The sequence below is a fragment of the Falco punctatus genome (assembly GCF_963210335.1).
Source record: "Falco punctatus genome assembly, chromosome: 5".
Taxonomy (NCBI): domain Eukaryota; kingdom Metazoa; phylum Chordata; class Aves; order Falconiformes; family Falconidae; genus Falco; species Falco punctatus.
The window spans coordinates 9,144,283-9,170,123 of NC_137584.1; the positions used below are offsets into that span (position 1 = coordinate 9,144,283).

At 38.4% G+C, this 25,841-nt stretch overlaps 1 protein-coding gene across 2 annotated transcripts in view; it reads right to left on the minus strand.

The window, feature by feature from the left end:
* Nucleotides 1-25,841, minus strand: part of BCKDHB (branched chain keto acid dehydrogenase E1 subunit beta) — a 132,012-nt gene that overhangs the window by 77,110 nt on the left and 29,061 nt on the right. For both annotated transcript variants that reach the window (XM_080388130.1, XM_080388131.1), the window contains exons 6-8: nucleotides 25,459-25,567; nucleotides 16,750-16,847; nucleotides 13,334-13,444 (exon numbers count right to left, since the gene is read on the minus strand). In XM_080388130.1, the coding sequence (XP_080244256.1) occupies nucleotides 13,334-13,444; nucleotides 16,750-16,847; nucleotides 25,459-25,567 (318 nt within the window). The remainder of the gene's footprint in view (nucleotides 1-13,333; nucleotides 13,445-16,749; nucleotides 16,848-25,458; nucleotides 25,568-25,841) is intronic.

Consider the following 25,841-nt stretch of genomic DNA (forward strand, 5'->3'; position numbering starts at 1 on the left):
GAGGAATAAGGTGACTGATATGCTGTTAAATGTGCTGCTATACATGAAAACTAAATCTAAATATAAGCCTATATTTGCTATGAAATGTTATACAATTTGTCTACAGACAGATGTCTGTATAAAATGGAGTAGTATTGTAACCTTCAACTATAATTCCATCACACAAGGAAGTGTAGCACAAGACTATAACACACATCCCTCTGTTTTGGAACTATTTTTTTTCCATATACCTAAATTCCTTCCACAAGGCTTTTTCCTCCAGGTGTTAGATGACATAATCTTCCTTTCATATCCATCCTTAATTTCACATTTTACACAGCTTTGCTTCAATGCACTCCCAACACCTTGCTTTAGCTTCACTTTTTTCAGCATAGGTAAAATGCCCTAAATAAATGCAGAGGGCTATACAGGTATTGTACTACAATTGCAGGTTCCAGCAATGCCAGTCGCAGTCATTATACCTCACCAAAAAAACAGTATGACTCAGAGGCTTCCAAACTGTGAAGCTAACAATTCTCCACCTAATAAATCAAACTGGTACAAGTGGTGTCCATAATCAATCAGCAGCTACCAACGTAGCTAAGCAAACCAATTCAATCTTGCTGTTCTATCACAACATATGGGCAAGGTAACAAACACCTCAGCCAGCAGATTACATCATGCTTTGAGATACAGATGAATAATTTTAGCAGACGTAAACCTCCACAAAGAACAAACAAAAAAAACAGCTTTAGGTTGACACCCAATATGGGAAAGCTTGAGTAATTAAAGTCTGGCAATTTATATGGAACTAAATTTTTATAGGTCTTTTAGACAGTGTTAAATACAGGGCTACTACATTTCCTTTTAATTAAAAAAAATATCTATACACAACTGAACTGGGAGCAAAGTTTCAAGCAGAACAGACAGACTAAGAACAAAAGGTAAGATTTGCCCCTTGAAATTCTCTCCTTATTATCTGCAGAAGAGTATTTTGCACAAGAGGCAGCTTCTTGGTTCTATACAGTTAGTTCTATACATAAAAGATGACATTAAATCAGAGACAAGGTGGAAAAAATTGCTAAATACTTTGCTGGAAAGTAGTACCATAGAAAAATATAAAATTATTTTTGTAAAAAAAAAATTATTATTTATGTTTAAATAAGTCTTCAGGAAGTTCTTAAATGTCAGTTTTAAGATTCTCAAAAACACACAGCAAATGAAACAATTTCTGAATTCTAGTAGTAACAGTTTTAAATATCAAAAGTTTATTTTCCAAACATGAAGAGATAACGGGGAAAAAAAAGTAGTCTGATTTGTTTGGGGGGGGGGGTGGGGGGGGGGGTGGGGGGGGGTGAGGTGTGGAGCGGCACAAATTTACAGACCTGTTTTTTCCATTTTGACCACTATATAGTCACGCCATAATTTGATGCTTCTCATTTTAGGACATTTTTCATTACATTGTAGGACGGTAAATTTTTTTGGTTTCCTGTAAATACACGCAAAATTAAAATGTCCACCAAGCCCATGCAAATTCTGTCCTATTCTATCATATGGTTAAGTGGAATATTACCATAAATTTCAGGACAGTGCAAGTTGCATACAAAGAACAAATTGCAAAGTATTCAGATTGGTTCCATCTATCTGATAAAAACAATAATAACTTACTAACATATATAAAGAAAATCAAACATTTCACCATGGTAAAGGTCTTAATGTGTGTCAGAGCCTTCAAAAGGTGCGTAACAAGAAAATGTAACAGGATAACACACAAGAAAATAACTTTCTTCTATCATAATGAGTCAATTAGATAACCAAATATTCAGAATTTCATGAATTAATTCAGCTCACCAGATTTGCAGGGGGAAACAGTTAAACAGACTAAAAAAATTCAAGACTTGGGAGATTTCAGGAGTAATCCATAGAAGCTTAACAGAAAAAGTCACTGTAGAATATATTGAGTTTATTTAAAAGAAACCATTGATTGTGGTGAGCATTGTTGTGTGGCAGACCAAAAATTAAAGCAGTCCATAAGTACAGCTTTTTAGCACAAAACAAAGATAGGAGGAAACATAAATTGTTTGTCCCTTCTCACATTAGTAGTATTGGGAAAGGTAACAGCATAATGAAAAGTAAGTCAAATCAATAGATCTATCAGGTCAGCGGTCAGCCTGTCATCCTACTAGGTACAGCTGTAAGATCTTTGCTAAATATCTTAATGAGTAAATACCTTAATGAAAAACAAAGATCTTTTCATTAAAAAAAAAAACATTTGCATTTGGAAATGTCCTTAACCTACGTAATCTATGCAGTGTATGTTTGTATTACAAGCATTTCAGCTTGCCTTCACAGGAAGCTCACTGAAAAGAAAAACACAATAAGCCAAATACAATCTATTATGCTACTAATAAGTGCATATTGTACAATAGTTCAGTAAAAAGCATCATCTGCTTTTTATAATAAATAAATAAGAAATAAATCTTAGCATCACAAATTTCAAGATTATCTTAAAAATTACAAAATTATTTCAGAAATACTTAAAAATACATTATCTCAGGATAAAGGTTAACAATGCACAAATAATAAGAATCTACAGCATCTGAATCCTAAAAAAATAGTTTAAAAAAAAGTAGCTGGTTCAACTAAGTGATAACAGCAGGATAAACAGCTACAGACATTTAAAGAAAGGCAATACTGTAGAGAAATAATAATTATCTCTATGGAAGAATGATTTCTACATGATTACCATGATGGAATTTCATCCCAACTTCCATTAGAAGTCAATCAACACCACTTGCAATGGAAAAAAACCCAAATACATAATGGAGCTAAAAATTAGCTTCTAACTATAGACTTCACACCACTATTTATTTGTCTAAGTGCCGTTAAATTTGAAGCTTGTAATAAAGACTGTGGGCAGAAGGGAAAAGGTTTTATGAGGTATTCATGGACCACATCAGCACTATTCTCAGCCTTAACAGAAACTACACAGAAAGGCCTTTTCTCAATTTAATCGAAGTTTACAATAATTGAACTCAGTTACCACTTTTCAATACATACGTGAAAACTAGACACAGGAATTTAAAGATTGAGAACTACTCTTATATTGGGAGGAAGAAAAGGAGAAAACAGAACTATTTTACAGAAACACTTCGGCACTGAGGTACTTCACTGAAACAAGATGGATAGGAAGAAACAAGGTTTCCATTCAAAGCTTTCTTGAAATATAGCTAACCAGAAAAAGCAAAAAAATGGTTTCTAAAATGGTTATATATTCTCACAACCTTAAAATGACTGCCTGCAAGCATGGGTCCAGTGTTGTGCTTCTGGAATCCAAGCTACAGCCCATGGAATGCTCTAGCAACCTGAAACTACAAGACCAAAAGACGTAAGTTTCTTACGGAAACAATGACAAAGTTAACTGTCATCATGCAAGCAGTACAACTTTAATCACATTTTATAGGTACAAGATCCATTCAGTAAGATATCCAAGGAGCAACATGTGAAATGGCAAAAGATCAAGATCTGATAGCCAAGAAACATAAATCTGATCCCAAGATCCCTGTGCTACAATTTTACTGTCCAATGCCTGGTGAGTGCAGTTAATCCATAACAAACCCACACCAGGCTCGCTGATCTTGATTAGATGAAGTAAACTTAAAGGAACAGGAACAAGCAGCTGGTAGCCCCTGCTAGTACGTGGCCTATTATGTACAGAAAATCAAGGATCTACCGCTGGCAGTTACTCAATCACTTTGATGACAAGGGCTGACAAAAATGCCACCTGCACATGAAGGAGAAAGCTCTAATAGACACTGTAGAAATGGCTCTCATCAAACAGCTCTCACTGACAGCTCTCACAGTCCTGTAATACCTTTATCAATGATCTGGACGAGGGGATTGAGTGCACCCTCAGCGACTTTGCAGATGACAACAGGTTGGGGGGGAATGTTGGTCTGCTTGAGGGCAGGAAGGCTCTGCAGGGGGGTCTGGACAGGCTGGTTCAATGGGCCAAGGCCAGTTCTATGAGGTTCAGCAAGGAGAAGTGCCGGGTCCTGCACCTGGGTCACCACAACCCAACACAGCGCTGCAGGCTTGGGGAAGAGCGGCTGGAAAGCTGCCTGGTGGGAAAGGACCTGGGGGTGCTGGTCAACAGCCGGCTGAACATGAGCCATCGGTGTGCCCAGGTGGCCAGGAGGGCAACAGCATCCTGGCTTGTATCAGCAACAGTGTGGCCAGCAGGACCAGGGCAGTGACTGTCCCCCTGTACTGGGCACTGGTGAGGCCGCCCCTCAAACCCTGGGTTCAGGTTTGGGTCCCTCACTGCAAGACGGACACTGAGGTGCTGGAGCGTGTCCAGAGCAGGGCAACGGAGCTGGGGAAGGGTCTGGAGCACAAGTTCTATGGGGAGCAGCTGAAGGAACTGAGATAAACAGGGGCTCGGGAGGACCTTATTACTCTGCAACTACCTGAAAGCAGGTTGTACCAAGGTGTGTGTGAGTCTCTTCGCCTAAGTAAAAATAGACAGGACAAGAGGAAATGGCCTCAAGTTGCACCAGGGGAGGTTTAGATTGGATATTAGGAAAAATTTCTTCACTGGTGGTCAAGCAGTGGAACAGGCTGCCCAGGGAGGTGGCAGAATCACCATCCCTGGAGGTATTTAAAAAGCACATAGATGCTATGCTTAGGGACATGGTTTAGTGGTAGACTAGGCAGTCCTGGGTTAACAGTTGGACTTTATGATCTCAAAGGTCTTTTCCAACCTAAGTGATTCTCTATGATTCTAAACAGCCTCAGTGGAAAACAGGCACACAGTTTGCCTTAATCTACTCCCCAGTGCTGTACTGCATACTGGTTCCCACTGTTGCTTCTTTCCTTTTGCTCAGATTTGCTCTTTCCAATGACAGGACAGATGTTTTTTCAGCCTGCTGAGCATTTATGCTGACCTCCATGGGGAGATGTGCAGAATCTTTCCTATAAAAGAGCAAGGCAACACAAAGTACCCAGAAAATACATCCCTTCACTGGTCTGTAGTACACTGTCCCAAAGAAGCAACTTCAGAATTACCGTCATTGATAATGTCAATACACAAACTATGCTTCTGCAAAGACACTACTATGTTTTTTCAAAATTCAGTTATCCAGGCTCATATTAACCCCAAAACCCTTAATGCTGTAGTTCAGTTTACAGTGATTATATTAATAAGTCATGAAGGAATAATTCTCCACATTTATTTACACTACAGCAGCAACACTTCAAAGACACTTAGGGTGACTAATTAGGTAATAAATGAAAATCATCACTATGCATGGCAAATACTTGCCTTCTAAATAATACAAAAGCACAAAAACATGCACTTGCAAATTTTCACTTGCAAAAGTGACAATGGCAGATTAATACTAATCAATTTGAAGTTTAAATAACATGCTCAGCTCAATTCAGGGTGAATAAAATACAGTAATTCGCACAATTGCTTAAGAGTACTTAATCCTGTGCTAGATTTCCTACTTCCAGTAACACATGCATTTCAATATAAAAAAATTCTACAGCCACAGAATTTTACCCTGAATATGACCAGCAAAGTACTGGGAAGTGTGCCATTTGCTTTTTAATCAATACCATACCACCCAACAGTTCATACACAGAAAAATCCACACAGCCTAACTTCTCCAAAGCTTCCAAGCATGTCTGTTAGGTATAATGAAGGGGAAAAAAAAGTTTTATCTGAAAACTTAATTTCTAAAAGGGAGAAAAATTATCTTTATAACAGTTTTAGGTTATAAAGTGACAAATTTTATAGACATTTCATACATATATATATATATATCATGTTTCAGGTTCTTGAGCAGCACCCTTCATGATAGCTTAGCCTTCCAATTATAACACAGCTGATCAAATAGTAGGAAAGTGTTACCTGCCTGGATAGAAACTGACATCTTTCCCGTTGCTGCACTAATGAAGATGTCTGCATCCACATGCAGCAGCTGGGGAGTCAGCAGAGGCAAGGCAGCAGTTTCATTATTAGCAGTGTACATTGAGAAGCGCATTAGTTTCATGTGTTCGTGTCTACAGTTGAAGGTATAAAGGGGAGAAATAACTCCCGATCCCAGCTCCCTCATATATGAGTAACACACAGATGCAGGATGCTGATGTTGGAATAAGCACAGGGAATGCATTCTTTCACTCAAAAAAAAAAAAAAAAATCCACTGTGAACAGCTAACTCCTCTCTCTTTGAATCATAACCACTGTATCACTCATATTCCAGCCCTAGGGAATAAAGCAAGAGCTTTAGTCAAAAATCAGTGAAGATTGTCAAAGTAAACAAGTGTCTTATCACATTTTTCACTGGCCCATGAAATGACACAGTGCTTTGAGAATGTACATATAAGCAAGAGGCTCAGTAATCTAGAGACAGCCTTCACTGTCACATTTCTTAAGGAAGCTAAGGCAGCACATACTCTTTAAAACAAGCTTCTGTCACTTTTCTAACACATAACACCACAACTTTTTATGCTGATCTATTCAGCTACATATGGGAGTTAATACTGGGTTTCACTTTCAATCATCTAGAGGTAAAGCACAAAGAACTGCATTTTGTCTCATTCAGGAGCACTATACCAGAGCTCTATGCACACACAACCTGTACGATCCATTCCATTTTTTCTGTGAAAGTCTTAAGAAAGATTATAGACCAGTGTATGTTTTCATGTATATAATTTTTTTTCTGCGCTCAAAAGTAAACTGCTGATAGACTTGCCTTGCAAAAGGCTTGCTTCCACCTCCGTAAGGAAAATCTCCAACTTCTATCATGAAAAAGGAATTATAAATAAAACCATTTTTCTTCCTTTTAGGACAACCGTATGATACTACTGAGATCTTGCATTTCTTTCATGTGGCCAAAGTGGCTATGGTGACTGAGCAAGAATATCCTAAAAAAAGTTTAAAAAACTTGCTGAAGTCAACAACCTATAATAACTACATGTAACCACCCAGGTACTTCACAGGACATCACATCACACTGCAGTGTTACGTAGAGTGCAAAAAACCAGATCACAAAGACAGGAAGGTTAGGACACATGTTGCATCAAGTCTGCAGTGGACCCAGACTTCTCAACTAAAGCACGATGCAAGGCTTGCTTACTAACCCAAACACACAGTTCATACATACTTTAGGATGTCCTTTAGGATTCACTGCCCAAGCAACCACCAAAAATTATATCCTTCAAAGACTGAAGTGTGCTTTGAGCACACTGATAATCTGCTAACACTGAACTGACAGCAAAGTATCACAGCCCTGGGGACAAAAGCTTGAGCTACTCATCTCTTCCATTAGATATGGTGGTAAGAACACGCGGTCAAGAGGAACAAGACCTGGATTCAATGCCTTGTCAGCACATGGGTTCTCCAGTCCAATCTTCCATCTCCCTGGGGTGTGACCTTGTTATCAAATTACAGGATAAACTGGAGACCAGCCTGCTCATGTTCTGTTGCTGTTGTTACCCTAAATAGCACAGAATAAGCACCAGAAAACTTCCTGTTGTATGAGAGAAACAAAAGGGAATGTGATTGCTCCTGTAAGGAGGGCACTCTCCAAAAGGAAAAGATCCTGCCCATTCCTACCTTTCCCTTCAGAATACTGTGTTTTATTAAAAGGCTTTACAGCACAAAAGGCATCAAAATCGGGCAGATTCAACTAGTGACACTTTCAGCATGATCTGAATCTTATGAGAACAGTTGAAGTTTCAGTGATTGTGACATACAAGCCCACTAGCTCAAACCCACGCATATAACCACAAAATAATATAGTAAAAACAGTCCTTGGCATCATAAAAAGAAAACAAGTAGTCAAGTTTTTTAAAAAAGTTTCTCTGGTACAAATACTTCATAAAATTGAGAAAAATAATCATTTCAGAAGTTAGTTTTCTAAGCACATAAAAACTCAAATATAAAGCTCAGAAGAGACGTAACATCGAACTTCCACAGCATTGAGCCTATCAAACAACACAGGCACAGCAGTCACAACTTCAGCAGTTTGAAATACGTTCAAAGTGACAAATTCCGATTGAATACAGACAACTAAGGAATATACTGCATTTTATGTAGTTCAACTTTTTTACCTGCCCAGATTCTTGTGAAAAGCAACAAAGTATAAAATGCAGGTCTAAACTTTTTCCTGTGTGCCTTTTTAAGCTGTCAGCCTGTAAAATCAATTATTTCTCTGAGAAGGAATGCCTTTAAAAAAAAAAAAAAAAAAAAAAAAAAAAAAAAAAAAAGATTGCTAAACAATCTTGAAACAGGCTAGATCAATTTTCAGGGGCAAGGGATTGTTTGTATCTATAGCCTTTAAGTAAGGAAGGATGTGATTCCCAAGAAGTTTTCCCAAATTAAATAGTAATGAAGCCTTATGTAAAAAAATATATATGTATATTTATAGAAATATACACACACACAGATTTTTTGCTTTTATTCTAGAAAAGGGGTGCCTTTTTTTTTTTTAAAACAGGCCAACTACTTATGTCCTTTCTGTCAGCAGTGGGTGTCATCTCTCAACCACACAATGAGGGTGCAACTTATCTCTCCTGACTTTACACTACTCAGTCAGGGCTCCCTTAACTTTTTTACTTTAAACTTTTAAACCAAGACATTTCCAGAGACCAGTCTATCTCATCCCAAAATAGCCTCTGAAATAGCTGGGATGAATGATGCTCAGGAGATATCCTTTCTCTCGAATAGCTCTGAGCTACTGTAACTAGCTCAAACTTCAATAGTCATTCTTAGATTCTGAAGATTGACAAAAGAAAAATCTAGCCTCTGTTTGCACATTTACCCATCTCAGGAACTGTACTGAAAAGAAGTTTCAATTACTGCTGGGATCCATTCACTGCCCATGGCAGTCTGCTCCAGGCAGGTGTACTCTCATCTTCTCATGCGGATTACAAATTTCAACCTATTTCAAAACCGAACATAACCTCAAAAATCTTAGAAACGCAAAGAAAATATCTGTAAAATTAGGCAGCAAATGTTCACTATGTTTATTATTTATCTTTATTTATGCTTCACTCAGAGCTATCTATATATTCATAAACATGCTCATAAGAGCAATGCAAAAAGCAGCTGCCTAACTTGGTTAAAAAGAGGCCTCTGGTGGCAGTTGTGAAGTATAACTTCTCACAGTTTTAAGAAATATGTATTTTGATGACAATTTTCTACATAAGAACAGCTACAGAAAGCAGACTAAGCAGTTAGATTTGCAGTGAAAATTCTGACATATTACTGCTCATCTCCAAAGTACTAACCATGTCAGCCAATTCTTCTTCATGCCTATACCACAGTTGTCAAATTAGTCTTAAAGTTGCATATATTTCCACTTAAGTAAAGCATCTCATTCTTAATAGCTGTATTGAAAAATTCAGTATTAAAGTTAATTGTTACTATCTTTAGAAATGAGTTAAGTTAAGGTTATGAGACCTGCTCATACCCCAACACCAACCATGAAGGCACCTTGATTTTGCTTAAAAGTTACATAGATTGACATGGAAAATTCACAGAAGTATTCAGATATAATAATGCAGCATTTCTTGGGTAAGCACAATAATAAAATAAGCCTGCAGAGTAAAACACATCAGACTGGCAAATGCATACGACTTCTGTAAAATTCAATTCCTTTCTCCTTTCTATTTCAATTCCTGACCCATATGCAACAACATAGGGAACCCAAATGTTAGGCACATGATTAAGAACAATTACATGGCCTACAAGAAGCTAAACAAGGCTCCCGGCTTTCAAAAAAGAGCTAGCAGACAGAAGAACCATAATAATAAAGAGAATTGTAACAGCTACGTTAGGGTTGGCATAAAAGATACATGAATGGAGACACATGTACAGAAACTGAAAGCAGCAGCAGGCCAACAACTAAAATAGCAGCCTGTACTGATCACAAAGGACACCACGGGGTGTGTTTTAACATCAAAACCCAAACTCCTGCTCTCCAGTAAGATCACAGGACAGACTCCCATCAGCAGAGGACCATGCATCCAGGCACCAATAAAATGGCAATAAGGTTGCAGTATACCTCATGCACCATCCTTTTCCTCTGCATCCAACAGGAGAAGAGGACAGACATACTTCAAACATGTAAGCCAAGGAAAAACATAAAGAGTTGGCCTGAGACCTAAGGAGGCTGATTAATAGTCTGAGGCAAAGGGCAGCCTGTCACAGCTGATGATTTGCTTATTGGTTGGACTGCAGTAAAAAGCAATCCTGTTATCATGGAAGAGTCCACAAAGAGGACTTCAGCAGACCAATGGCCAACCAAGAACTTTCTCCGGCATGACCAGCTTTCTGCCCTTCTCTTGATCCTTGACACTGGCATCTCAGGAAGAGAATGACAAGTCCCATCCCAGAACTGACCCTGTAAGCCACTGTTTTCTGCAACAGCTGCACCAAGCAGTTCCTCTTGGGATGAGGCTACAGCAAGCAGCTACAACTATCATTTCCATCCTTCTATTTGTGCTGGCTATTACATTAAAAGCTGTTCAGGATGCAAATTAAGTTAAAAAGTTTCAGTGTTGCATACTACAAATGCAAACCACTAACTATTTTCAGCTGAGCAGAACAGACAAGATCTACAGAAGAAGATAATTTAACATTTCTCCCATCAGACCGGCCAGCCTGCAGCCATAGGAGCAGTGCTAAAAACATGTATTATTTGGTATTTATTATAATCAATAGCTGAACTGCCTAGCCAATGTGTACTATATTTCTCTTGAAATAACTCTTAATTCTTAAACTCATTAACAAATTTAAAGCAACAGGTCTATCTGTTCCATCTGTTTATGCCAGATACCTTAAAAGATGTTCACGACTGAACATAAGCTGAAAATCTTCATGGAATATTTATTTTTAAAGAACAGATTTGCAATACATTGTACAACTAAAGCTCTGCACTTCCGATGCACAGCTATATTTTTTCGTGACAGCATTTCAGTGCAAGTCCAATCCAACAAAACAAACTTAACTGCTCTTTCTAAAGAGATGCTTTGTTTTCATAGAATGACAGCTCAAATCTTTGAAAAAAGTAAAAAAAATTAGCTACAAAAAATATTGAATAATTTCACTTGTCAGAAGGGATTGTAAAGGATTTATTACTGCCAAAGTTTCTCTTCATATTGATGACAACAACTCAACATGTTTCATTTTTTTTTATAGACAGAAAGTACATCCAAGTAACACGAAATATACTGCAAACACTGAGAACACTTCAATGGAGAAGATCAAATTTTTATGAAGTAACACATAGCTATGCGTTGAAGTATCAACTTTTTACACATCCACAACCAGACAACAGGACTCCATCCAAACCCACTGGCAGTGCCTCAAACAAACATAATAAAATTCATGCTACGGAGCTTTGCCATGGTGTAGAAGACTAATGGTTCACCTTTCCCTTTATCACAATCTGTTTATGTTTTACCTGACAAAGAGAAAGCCCCTTATTGAGCAACTTCAGAATGACAGAACACTTGTCTATGCAATTAAGATACTCCAAATACATGTATAGTCAGATAAGGAGGTGTGCCTGACCTGCCCTGTTTAAACATCTGTACAATCTGACTTAGTTGTAGATACACCGTATTGCCTTAAATTAAAAACTGCAGGCAGAGAAGGTAGAAGATAGAATCACAGGACTTAATCAAGCCCATGGCTCTTGTCATCCTTATGGTTATCTTACCTCAGTACACTACAGTTACTAGGCCTGAGTTAACTAAGCTGCAGACATCTCTCAAATTTCAGAGTAACTTGACCAGCAGCATAAAATAAGCTAGTGTACAGCAATTTAATTAGGACCAGAGTTGTTAGTCACAGTCTGGCAGGAATGGATTTGCCAGCTTAAGGAAGCTCACAACTCTAGTAGATGCAGCAAGCATTCTGCTAACCCACACCACTTGTCTGAGCTTAAATCAAGGAAGCCGAGTGAGGGGTAGACCTTCGGCAATGCTCTAACGGTTAATGTTGTAAATAATGAAAGGATAAACACACCTGCAAAACCTTTTGGAGCATTACAGTCCAAAAGCATGTTCACCAGCATGTTCACCGTCAGGTAACAGCTCTTCTCTCATAGTTCTCAAGTAGCTTGACAAAAAATGGTTTCATGGAAGAGACTTGAGGCTAATTTTCATAAGGTAGCTATGGAAAAGACCTGTCTATAAGTGCTCCCAAACCAGCAAAACTATTTATATTGCAGAACTTAAGTTTAACATTATAAATACGTGAATAAAGTACCTCAAGATGGGTAAGTGAAAAACTAAGGGGAAAAAAAAATACAGGCACTGTAAATAATGCACACAAAAAATTGCTATTTAAGGACAATGGGAAAGAGTTAGACGATAAATCAGGAAGGGGGGCAAAAAAATCAAGTTTTCTAGATACAAGGTTTCATTTCAACGACCTCCAGTTTGTTTGGTGGTGGTTTTTTAATTTCCCAAATGACACTTAAAAAGCATACCTTAGGATTCTTTCTTTACATTTACAAAGGCTTCTGGGAAATACTCCCCCTTCCATTTCCAGTAAGGGCTTTCCTCCCAGTAACTCTTAGCTGTTGAAGACAAAGCAGTACGGGGCAGAGGGGAGAGAGGGGTAAGCAGACCAAGGTAAATGTAAGTACAACAACAATAACTTCCCATGTGTTCTCCGTATATGGAAATTCGGATTCCAGTTTCAGCTGCCTAGTGCTTTGAAAGAAGATTTTGTAAAAGTCAGACTCCCATGGAGCTGACAAGGACTTCACAGTACACACTTCAAACTTCAAACCAGATAGTCTGAGAATAGTAAATGTCGCCTTTTCTCGCCAGCCCAAGAATTCATATACCTTAAATCAAAACATTTACTTCTGGAAGTACGGATAAACAAAACTAAGGCACATCATTGTAGACCTAAAACTAGATAAAGGTCTTGGTATAGAACAGTAGAAAGAAAAAAAAAAAGCTTAAGATTTCACTTGATCTTTTCAGACCCAAAGATGGCAAAGATTATAGAAAGAGCCAGAAAAGCAGTTTCCAAGCACAAGTCTGATTAAATCCTGCCCCCTGCTTTGGTGCAAAGAACATGTAATTCTAACATTATTTTGCACCCTGAAGCATGTTTCTCTTTCAATACTAAAGCAAACGTTTGGTCCATGTAATGTGCATTTACTCTTCACATATGATACAGAAAAATATATACAATCAGAGCAAAACCATAGGCCTTTGAAAAAAATTAAAGAACAAAGTCATCATCATCTGCATTTAAGCTGCTGTTGTTAGTGGGACTTTTTTGTTTGTTGTGGTTTTAAATTATCATGCATTATTTCCTTACCTTGCAAACTGTCTCTGTATCCCAGGGTAAGATGGTCCTCAGATCAATAACTTCACAGGACACACCAAGCTTTTCTTGAGCCATTGCTGCCACCTCTTTGATCACATGTACCTATAAAGGCAATATATTATCACCAAGTAAACATTTAATTCCTGTTTAAGATGTTCTAAATTACGCATAATAAATACAAGCAACAACTTAGCATATTGCCTGTATGTTTAGCAGAAACATTTTTATTCTGTAATCTAATCAGCATTTATTGCTCAGTTCATTCTTCTTATTTACTAACACTATCCCTAATATTTCGGCACCACTTCAAAAACTAACTTCAGATAAGGATCACTAAAAAACACCCCAACTGTTGCTTTCTACAGAAGTATCTTTCAGAGAACAGTATCAGGTCTCACCATTTTATATTTGTACTCAGTTTGGTGTTTAGGATAGGGTTTTTCTAGGACTGTAACTGAGCTAAGACCCAAATATACCAGAGTAATGTATCTTGATGTAGCAGTCACGTGATGAAGCATTATGTACATTCAAAAAAATATTCCTAACCACACTCACTACAATTTACTGGAAGTACAATAGATTACAACGTGATAATCTCCAATGCATTATTTTATGAACAGTTGGGAGAGAGAGCAAGAACCATGTGAAACAACCTATAAACATCCAGTCCTGACCCCCACAATCAAAGCATATTGGCACTAATGCGACCATTCACTGGCCTTCCAACAGAGCTGGAATATACATATATATATACATATATACACACACACACACACACCCACCACAAAGTATTCCCCTCTAGCAAGAGGCTTGTAGCGAATTAGAATACACACTATTTACTATCTACCAGTAAGACCATGTATTTAGCAGCATATGTAATGCAAAGTAGACTTAAAACTATCCATGTCTATTAGAAACTTTCTCATAAGGTATGTTATGATATGAAAAGAAGAGATTATATATAAATTACAAAAAATAATAATAGTATGTTATTATACATACATTATATATATTATATACATTCAAAACTGTATCTTGACATTACATTATACAACATTTAAGCAAACTTATTGCAAGTATTGGCTTCCCTAAAACAAACATCAGCAACCAAATGCTCCAACATGGAAAACAACATGTTGACAACAACTCAGATTATCCTCCACTATAATACCTCGGCAAAAAGTATTTGCTCATGAGATACGAGGGTAAAAAAAGAATTTCTCAATATGATGTTGTCAATAAACTCTGATGTCTTCCTTACTGTTAGAATGTTTCATAATACAGGTTTGGACTGAGACAGATGGCCTCCACTGAGCAACTTCTAGGCACAGGTAAGGGGCTAGAGGCCAAGGTCCATCCCCAATAAGCAATGTGGATCAGGTCATTTGGCCTGGAAGGCAACAGAATTTAACAATATGGACATGGTTAGGCAGTGTCAGTGCCTGAGGGTCACAGAACTGAGCAAATTCTACAGAGAACAAAAATTATGTTGAAACAACATTACTAAGGATTTAAACACGCATCTACATAATGCAAATATGAATAGCTCAATACCAAAGGGCTATTTTAAGAGGTAAAAAGATATAAGCATTGCAATAATAAAAAGAAAATACAGCCCGCAGTATTTTTGTTTAAGCTTCTAACACATCTGTGACTGTAATAAGAGGGTTTGAGAATTTTCAACATGACACATCAGATGGACGTTTTTGACGTTTCGCTGGTGTTTAAGTGAGAATGTTTACCTAGCTGACAGAGGATAAGAATTAGTTGATGACAACAAAAGACTGTGCACAACTGGAGAGAAACTAAAAGCCTTTGCTGTCTCTCATTAGTACCACCCAGAAAAGCAACCATCAGGCAACCTCACCAGAGCAGCAGCTGCCACGCAGCTACTTAACATCTAAAATCATATGGTAAGTAACCAGTGAGTACGTGCACTCTGCCTATTGACAATAAACTCTGGATTAGTTGCACATTTAGCAAGCAAGTTCCAAGTTTATGTCCACAGCGTGCAAACACTCTCAGCCCAAACTCACTGAACATACTTGATCTGCAGAAGCCTGACACATCCAGAGCACGTTGGATTTACTGCATATGCACTAAGCATCTGTCCCCACGCTGTATTATACGGCCACACCCGTGGTTTGGTCAGCTCCTAAACTTGAATTAAGGCTGCACATCTGCCCTATTGCTATTCACATCAAAAGAACTGCCTGTCTTAACACTTGGCCTATACTTTCCAAGCTTCAAAGCACACAGGTTTTTTGAAGGATATCGCTCCAAGTCCTGTCTGTAACTACTGTCTACTGGGTCAAGTCAGGATATTATTAAATCTCCACAGCCAGATTTCAAGCCATTACTTTATCAGTTCAATTTCTGGGAATATGAAGAACACCAAGATTTCATCCAAATGGAGCAAAAAACTTGCACTTTCCAAAGGAAATATGAAGAGCTATAGGAACTCTCTTCTGCAGGAGAAACTAGTACAAGTAAAGATACTGAAGGAGTGCATAAATTAACACCAGTGCAATGTATCAAAGGTTAATAGAAATAACCATAGATAAAGGTGATCAATTAGTCTGACAAGGAAGCCTATCACAGGAAAACACTGAAGATTACAGATTTCAAACTAAAAGAAAAAAAAAAACACACACAAGAGGCACAACCCCAGCAATCAGTTCAATACTCTTGTGATGAAAGTTATAACATACCGCTAAAAGCTTCTCAGATATAATTAGACAAAGAAAACAGCAATTCCTTGATTATAGATTAAAGGTAATGAAAAGAAATGGTAATTCCAAACTAGACTCAAATTTCTTTTCTTTAGTTCTTGAAAACAAACACTTGTTTTCTTACCAAATATTTCAATATTTGCACATCTTAATTTGGGGGGGGTCCAATCATGTTTCTGCACAGCTTTGAAATCTATCTGTTAGAATCAATATTATATCAGTTCCTATTTGTATTAAACGTTCAGTGAATTTTAACTCTCTGTATAAAGGGAACCCCAAAATGCATTTTTTAAAATCATGCAGCAAAAATTTATATTTTTCTTTCAACATACTACTTTGAAGTCTCCCACTGCCTTCCTCACAGTCACATCTCACCACTCCACTCTTAAATACAGCACTTTCATAATCACGGATAAATTATTAACCTCCTGTACAGGTACGTCTTACATTTCCCAAGTTGGCTTCAACTAAAAATTAGTAAAAACTTACACAATAAAAAACAACTTTTGTATAAATATAAACATTGGTAATCAATTTATTCAAGCATATAGTGATGGAAGACACACAGAGTTTATTGTCTGGGACTTGAGCCTGAACGCAACACTATTCAAACATCACCTAACCCTTAGCTTAGGCTTTGCTGGATGACAGCTACCTTGTAAGAGCCTTACCGACCTGAGTGCCCCAAGCAACCAGCGTCACATCACTGCCAGTCTGCAGCACCTCAGCTTGAGACAGTGGAATGTTGTACGGCTCCACAGGAACTTGTTCCACTGAATAAATAAAAACAAAGGAAAAATAAGCAGTAGATTCCTTTATTTAGTATCGCCCCATAAAAGTATACACTAAAAATTTTCTTCAACGTTAATGTCATCTAAAAACAAAATCACATTGAGTATTAGGCTTATTTAAAACGTAATTAAGAATCTTTTTAATTATACTGCTAAAAACACATTCAGTACAGTCTTTAATTTATGTTACATACCACAGCAATAAGATAAACATATATACAATAATGATAGTAGTAAGTCCTGTACCCTAAATCAAAATATCAGCTTCAGCTATGGAGAAGGACACTGCTACAATGGATAAAAAAAAATCTCAACTAACTGCTGTAGTTAATTCTAATAAGCATCAAGACTTGAAATTATACTTCAATACTCAAGACGAGAAAGAAAAGCTGTGCTAGTACCCTCCTGATATCTGTCAGAAGAATGCTTCACAGTTTTTTATATCTAAATAGAGAGAAGTTTTCAGAACCTACACTGAAAGAGTCAGCAAGAACTTGTAATTATAGCAGTTTTAAATTAGGCTAAATATTTTTACTATCTATTCACCAAAAGTACATCACAATTAGAAGGAGTAGACAAAAATTATGCATCTTGTCTTCTCTAAGACCTTTAAGGTAGCTCCACTCAACAGAAGACCCATTTACTATTTTTCAGACGGAAATGTTAGGTCAGTTGTGCTAGTTTTGAATCAATGCTCCAATGTACTATTCGTTGAGTGGTTTAATGATTAACGCTATGATAAAAGGCATTCATGTATAATATTTTAAATGAAATATTGTTCTGATGTAAAGGTGAACTTGTCTATGCACCAGAAGGACATGCTCTGGACACGCTCCAGCACCTCAATGTCTGTCTTGCAGTGAGGGACCAAACCTGAACCCAGGGTTTGAGGGGCGGCCTCACCAGTGCCCAGTACGGGGGGACAGTCACTGCCCTGGTCCTGCTGGCCACACTGTTGCTGATACAAGCCAGGATGCTGTTGCCCTCCTGGCCACACCAATGGCTCATGTTCAGCCGGCTGTTGACCAGCACCCCCAGGTCCTTTCCCACCAGGCAGCTTTCCAGCCGCTCTTCCCCAAGCCTGTAGCGCTGTGTGGGGTTGTGGTCACCCAGGTGCAGGACCCAGCCCTGAGCCTTGCTGAACTTCATAGAACTGGCCTTGGCCCATCAGTCCAGCCTGTCCAGACCCCCCTGCAGAGCCTTCCTGCCCTCAAGCAGACCAACACTCCCCACGAACTTGGTGTCATCTGCAAACTCACCGAGGGTGCACTCGATCCCCTCGTCCAGATCATTGATAAGGACATTGAACAGGCCTGGCCCCAGTGCTGAGCCCTGGGGAACACCGCTTGTGACCAGCCGCCAGCTGGAGGTAACTCCGTTCACCACCACTCTTTGGGCTCGGCCATCCAGCCACTTTTTACCCAGTGAAGGACACACCTGTGCAAGCCATGTGCAGCCAGTTTCTGCAGGAGAATGCTGTGGGAAATGGTGTCAAAGGTTTCACTGACACCCAGGTAGACAACATCCACCCCATCCATATAGGCAGGTCATCTTGTCATAGGAGATAGTCAAGCATGACCAGCCTTTCATAAGCCCATGCTGGCTGGGCCTGAACCCCCAGGGAAGGGGAAGAAGGCACTCTATTTGTTAATGTATTTCATATCTCATAAAGTAGGTATTGAGATCCTGCTGCACAAAATTTCTTCTTGAAATTATGATAAAGAATCCTACCTAGTGATACCAGCAGAAGAAATTAAGCATTTTTTATTTTTCCTTCGTTGGTATGGCAGATCCAGTAGAAGTAGAATGATCTAGGGTTTTTTCTGGCTTACAAATTATAAATGTAACATTTCAATAAATCAAGTAGTCAATGTTGTTTTTTTTTTTTTAAATTACAGTAGTATTATTTTTTTGCTAGTAGTAATACATAAATGCTACAAGTTTCACAGAATTACAGAATGGCTGAGGTAGGAAGCAACCTCTGGAGAACACCTAGTCCAAGCCCCCTGCTCAGAGCAAGGTCACCTTGACCTGGTTGTTCTCAGGGCCATGTCCAGTCAGGCTCTGAGTATTTCCATGGTCAGGGACTCCACAGCAACTTCTCTCTGTGCAACCTGTTCCTGTGTTTGACAACCCTCACAGTAAAAATGTTTTTGCCCGTGAAGTGAGAGGTATCTCACTTCACCTGAACAGGCACCGAGGAAACACATATTAACTAAATTATTCTTCCTAAAAACAGAACAGGAACTTTTTTCCCCCCAGCATAATTCAAGAACACATGTCCATTCAATCCAAGAAAACAGAAAAAATTGGAATTTTAAACACAAGATTCTTTTAAACATATCACAAAATCAGATCTCTTTATAAACAATTATTTTTAATGTACTAAAATATCAGTGTCTTCCTGTAATCATTTCTTTGAGTGGCTAAAGGAATACAGAGTGAGGAAAGAAAAAGGGGAAAGGCACATCCAGCCCTTGCTCACTCCACATTACTAGTTGACAGTAAAGCAGACCAGGCTTCTAGGGCTTTTGCACATTATGAAACCCTCTGGCAAATGAAAGCAGAGATCCTAAAAGATAATTATGAAACCCACAATTATACTAATTGGCACTGCATAGCTGCCTTTTTGATGGGAAGGTCACCTACGTGAAACCTGGAGAACAAGAACCTTATAAAGATGCCACAGGACCTTCAAGTAGAAACCCAGGCAACTGACATGAACGAGAAGGTTTTGAAGTGACAGTGGGATGCACCAGAGGAAGAACTGGACAGTGTACATGATACAGACAGCTCCTTCTCTGTGTAATAGTTTTACGCACTCAGGGGAATTAAATATAACATCCAATTACACAAATTAACTGATTTCTTATTATAGCTAAACCATTCTGTAACAAGATGTCTATTGGATGAGCTCATCTAGAATTCCTGACTTTATTAAAAGCAAAATTCAGCTTGTCAAAAATTCTTAGGGAAGTCCAGATTTGGCAGGATTTTATTCAAATGCCTTCCTTCCTCCACTAGCAATGGTGAAAAGCAGCATATGAAATTATGCTGTGCATATTCTTCCATAATAATTAACCAAACCAGGATGACAATGTTTATATACGAAGCAGCCCATTCATCTATTACTGAAGATATAAATATTTCAAATACAGATTTCAAATAAAGCGATCAACAAACAGTTGTAATTATCAGAGAGAAAAGGCCATCACAAGTTAATTTTAAGAGGCTGCACCATCTGTTGCTTTTTCTGGAAGAGAAGTCTGAAAACTAGAAGGAAAACATGTTTTCTCATCTTACCTGTCCTGTCTCTATAACAACCACTGATGCAAGTCATATTTATTTCTACACCACCGATGTCATATATAGTACAATTAAATGAAACTGAAAAGGTCAAAAAACATCAGAGTAGGTTCTCCACAAGATGTCTGAACCTGATAATGTCAAGGTGACTCATCTTCTCCTTTGATTCATAACTATTATGTGCTCTTGACACTGCACAGGCTGTTAACTATTTGTAAATCAAAGCTTCCTTTTTATTTTTAATTCAGGTATTTTCTTAGTATCTCTGACATTTAGGGGGACATCACCATGGCACCTTCACTAACATTATAATCTAAGTTAACCAGTAACAGAATTCTCTCTATATATGTGTACTTGTATATTTAACTCCGGGCTTTTACCCAGAAAGGCTTACATTTCTTTGCTCCTTTCTGATTTTATACATGACAAATTAACATACACAAAACTGATGACCACTGTAAGGTTATGTGGGAGAAGTAAGCGTTTGCTCCCTTAAGGGTGTCTGGACATGGATCTTTTCAATGCAAAAGGGGACAACAGGAAGAGGGAGAAGCCATAAGGAAGAACACACAGAGGCACAAGCCTACCCAACAAACAACGAGGAAAGCAGTAACAAGAACCAAACCTGCTCAGTCCCACTTATCAGTAAGGGTATGGGGAATGTGGGAGCGTTTCTTTCAGTAATATCATCTGACAGAGGACCTTGTCAAACAGGATGATAGAGAAAAAGGAGAAGCTATAAACAAAATACACAGAGACACAAATGAGACAAACATAACAGAGACAAAGACCAAAAACAAACGTGGTCAGGAACACTGAGTGAAGGGCCATCAAGAAGCTATGGGCAAACCAGGACTTTGCAACTGGTAAGCACACAAACCTGAGGGTCCAGGGTGCTGGGGGGTGGGGTGTGTGCATGGAACTACACCAGCTGATGAAGGCATGTGAAGGTGAAGGGGACTGGGGACGAACAAGGTGGGGAAGAAATAGAAAGGGTTATAAAGGGGCCAGTTGCACATAAAATGGGGCCAGTCAGCATGTAGCCTGACTGAGCCCTGTGCCTCACTACGGTGGTCAGTCCTAGCTTCTTTTGAAAACTTACCCTGTGCAGGTGGTGTGTGCTGCCAGGACCAAGCGCCAGCTGCTGGTGAGACCAGCACGAGAAGACAAGACACTGGGCCAGCAACAGCACTCAAACCAGGGTGCAGGCACGCTGGGCCTGTGGTATTGTTTTGGCCACCAGCTCCTGGGGTGGGAACAGCATGTCTCCCAAATACCAGCTGCTGGAAGGGACTGGAGTGAGGCAACTAAAAGGCTGTTCTATCTCCTGTGGGAACCATGCAGGGCTGCTAGACTGGTCAAGATCCTCCACTCAAGAGTTTAAAGAAAAAGAGCTATCCGAGGGAGAAAAACACTGTCATTTCCACTCCACATATGTACAACCAAGCTGGTAGTGGCACTGCCATAACTGTCCAAGAAAGTAAATAAGGAGTAAGGGTGAGCACTCCGAAGAGCCCAGGCACAGGCAGGAACAGCAAATCCTCTGCTAAACAAACTGCTAGTAAGAGGGGTGACTCTGCAAGAGAAATATGCAGTCCTGACTGTGGGCTTAGCCACAGACACAGCACTGTACTGCTTCAGAGTATGGGAAGAAGAAATCTGCAATTATTAGCTACAACTACACATACTAAGTATACTCCTTTTCCAATCTAATTACCACTTTATATGTTTTGCATACAGATCTACACAAACATATATACATATAGCTAACATGTTATATATACACCTATAAACAAACACATGTATCTGTACATAGGGACTATTTCAAATTGGTTGCACATTAAAGCTAATGCATAATATGGAACTTAACAATTCTATTTCATTCAAACAAAACAGATAGTTCTTTTCTGTAACTTTCAAAACCTACTATTAACAGACACTGAGGCAAAGTTTAAGATCTTGGCTTTAAGTCCACTCCCTGTTTTTGATGTTACTAGGTCTCTTGGATATCTAAGGTGTGAGTTACTTTTTGAATGAACTGGTTTTCAAGATGTTCTTGCAAAGCTATTCTTCACTTAGGACGTTGCTTTTTCTCCTCGGTTCATCACAGTGTGAATGTGGTAAAATTAAGACAATGCTGCTTCAACACCCACCTTTCTCCCAGGGGTGATTAAGGTGAAGATTTAAGGCCTAGTTTTATTCTTGTATCTTGCGTGGGCAAAGGCATGTTTGGATAGCAAATATTCACATGGAAACAACTGCTCACTTAATAACATGGTTAGTTTTACCTCATGTCTGAATAGGCATACAACATACTTGAATAAGCACATCTGTGCTCATTTGGAAAGACATCCACCTAAATGCATTATTCAAAAAAACCAGCAAGCAATCACAATATCCATGTGATTGTCGCATTGCAATATTTTGTGCTACAGCTCTAGCTCTACAGATCTACCTTGGAGACCAAGCAAATGTCAAAACATTTATGAAGATTATTTTGTACAATGTCTTTACTGTTGGGGGCCGGGGGGGTGGGAGGGTGGGAATCTATGCTTGCATCTTGAAAAAACCTGCCCTGTCATCAACAAGCAAAAAAAACCCCACACCCAAACCCAAAAAACACCTTGAAAGCAATTGGTAAGCCTATATATAGCTCCTTGAAGGTATGCATTAAATGCAGAATCACAAGGTTGGTTCTGCACAAGAGCTTTCATAAAACAGCAATGACCTGGCACCCTGCCTAACATTCTCAAAAAGCAACTTCAGTATCGATCTACCTTAGGATGTATAAGCTATCTTCCATCACTAGCATCCAACAGCTAATTTCAACAGGAACAGCAACACCTGGGGCAGAAGCAGAGGGCATAGGTTTTTGTTTGGTTGGGATGTAGTAGTTGTGGGGATTTTGTCATTTTTTGTTTTGTTTGTTTTAAACAAAGCATTAGTAGCTTCAACCCACACGAACAAGGACAGACATCCTGTGTTTTAAAGGCTATCCCACCTACAGCCTATTTTCAGCTGAAATTTCAAAGATATTAACAACTCTGAATAAAATATTACAGATAGCTGTTTAGAGCAGGGGTCCTCAAACTTTTTAACCAGGGGGCCGGCGCGGATGAAGTGGCAGCAGGCCATCTGCGGCTGCTTGGTTTCCCCCCCCAACCCCCGGCGGGGGGGTCTGTAAATACCGGGGGCCGGATTGAGGACCCTGGGGGGCTGTACCCAGCCCATGGGCTGTAGTTTGAGGACCCCTGGTTGAGAGGCTCAAATGTCGACATTACTTTTACAGACAGAAAATACTACTGTTCATTATAATCTTCAAAACCTAATTTTTCAATGAAGTCTTTACACACCCCCTGTAACATCAGTCATGACATCATCTGCAACAAACATGTCTGTTCACATGAAGCTAGAACGAGGAAATAAATGTATGGTAGGGGCAATATAATTTCATTATTCAATGCCTTAGCCATCATAGAGGAAATAAAGAAAATTAATTTTTTTTTTGTCCGGAACAATGAGGTCCCAAATCTTGGATGGGGATTTATACCTTATTATACTACTAATATACTACCTTTCTCCTAAAAAATATATCAATGTCAAACTGGAAGTTTCTGGTGGAAATCAATGACTAAAAAAAACACAGGTAATGTCTCTGAAAAATCAGGCTATCAGAATATAGGAAGAAACCACAGTCTTTCAGAAATTGCCAACATCATCTTGCAGCAACACCGCAGTTAGTTATCAACCAAAACAAGTAACATTAACCACTATTTCAGCACGTCTTTTACTCAAGATTTCAATCGCAAGGTTGATTTATGTTCACCACATGATCCAGCAACTGCTTTCAAGTTAATTTCCTCAAACAAAAACCTCCCTATATTCTCAGTCTGTATTTGTGACTTGTAAACACTGAGGTAAAAAAGGGCTGTTTTAAAGACACAACAAATTTCAGCTTCCATCTTTTTCTCTAATAGGACTCTAAGACTCAAGTTCCTTTTACAAACTACTTCATCTAAACAAAGGGTCGGAGGTATTTATTGCTAAATTTCAGTAAGCTCTCAAAACACACTCAACTTAAGAAATGCAACACTCTCTGGGTACATCACACCACAATAAAAATAGCAGCACTTTACAAATACATTGCTAATGGAAATTCTGGACTTTTTTTGAAAATACAGAAGCAAATAAGCCATTTCCCTGGTAAAAATCCTATTTGTTCCTGAGTTACTCTGCTATTTTTTGTAGCTTTGATGTCTGCTTTCTAAATCTTTCCCTTGATATTTTTTGGTTCTATTCTCTAGGAAGAAGATAAATTTACTAACAAACAAAATGGATGTACTGATGGAAAAGTGATGTTAAGAGGTCCCAAGTAAAATACAAACATTTTGTCCTTCACTCATCACCAGTTCACACAGTCAACTTATAAATTGATTAACGGATTCAGCCATAGTTGGTATATCAAGCTGTATGACATAGAAATGCTGGAGGTAAGTGATGGCTTGAGTCCTATTTTACCAGCTCATCCACCCACTCTGCCTGCCTCCACATGCAATATTTGCTTTCATCCATTATCTGTTCTCAGTCCAGTTTCTCTAGTCCAAAGTAGTAACAAGCTTTTTTTTTTTCTTTTTTTTTTTTTTACAATGACCTCAAGCACTATCATCATCAAATTACTCTGTTCTTGTATGTTATGCATAATAACTGTTAAAACTGCTATGAATCAAAAAATGCACTATGACTGAAACAAATGAAAAATAATGGCACTTGCACCTCCTTCTACACAAGATTAAAATCTAAGGGGGCAGATTTTCATGACTGTTAGAAATCAAGCCCTCAAAAGAAATTTTAACTTTGGGAAAATGCTGATGGTGAAGTTCAGTTCTTTTGGAAATAAACATCTGGAAACTTTTTTCAGTAACTAGAGTTATCAAAGAGAAAGCAGTTTAACTTCTATCAAATTTATATTGCAATTTGATAAAGGATAATGCTCTTAGTTCTGGGGTTTTTTTTAAACCATGACTGTACAAAGCATTCCACTTCCAAAGTTAACTGAATGTTATGAATGAATATGAATCAGACTGTAAATGTTCATTTATCTTTGCAGCCAAATTTAGAGATCTTACTCAGTTTTCACAATTCCTCTAAAAACACAAACTCCAAACATAGCTAGAGACAAAACAAGTCAAGACTTCTGCTACATTATTGTTTCAATTGTGACTATCAACATATATGCGCAAAAAAAAGTGTGTTCCTTTATTGGAAAATACAGGATATAAATCTTTACCTGCGGCTCTGTAAAGTATTTTAGGTTCAAAGAATATGCATGGATTTTTGTCCTCTATGCATGACAGCAGCAGTCCTTTGGCCTGAAGAGGACTCCTTGGAATAACAATCTGTAAAAATATTTTTTAATAGTTTACTTAAACTGCAATTCTTCTACAAGCTTCCTCAATTAATATCAAAAACCAAGCAATTATTCGCTTTAAATAAACTTATGTACAGATTGAGCAGTTCTTAAAGTGAATTAACATCAGTGCTATATAATCATACACCCCAATTTTACTTTGTTCATTGAGGAGGCTTGAATAGCTCCCCTCTACACCACAATTTAGATACTAATGCACTTCCATCCGATAAAGTTGAACTAACATTTTAACAATAACATTG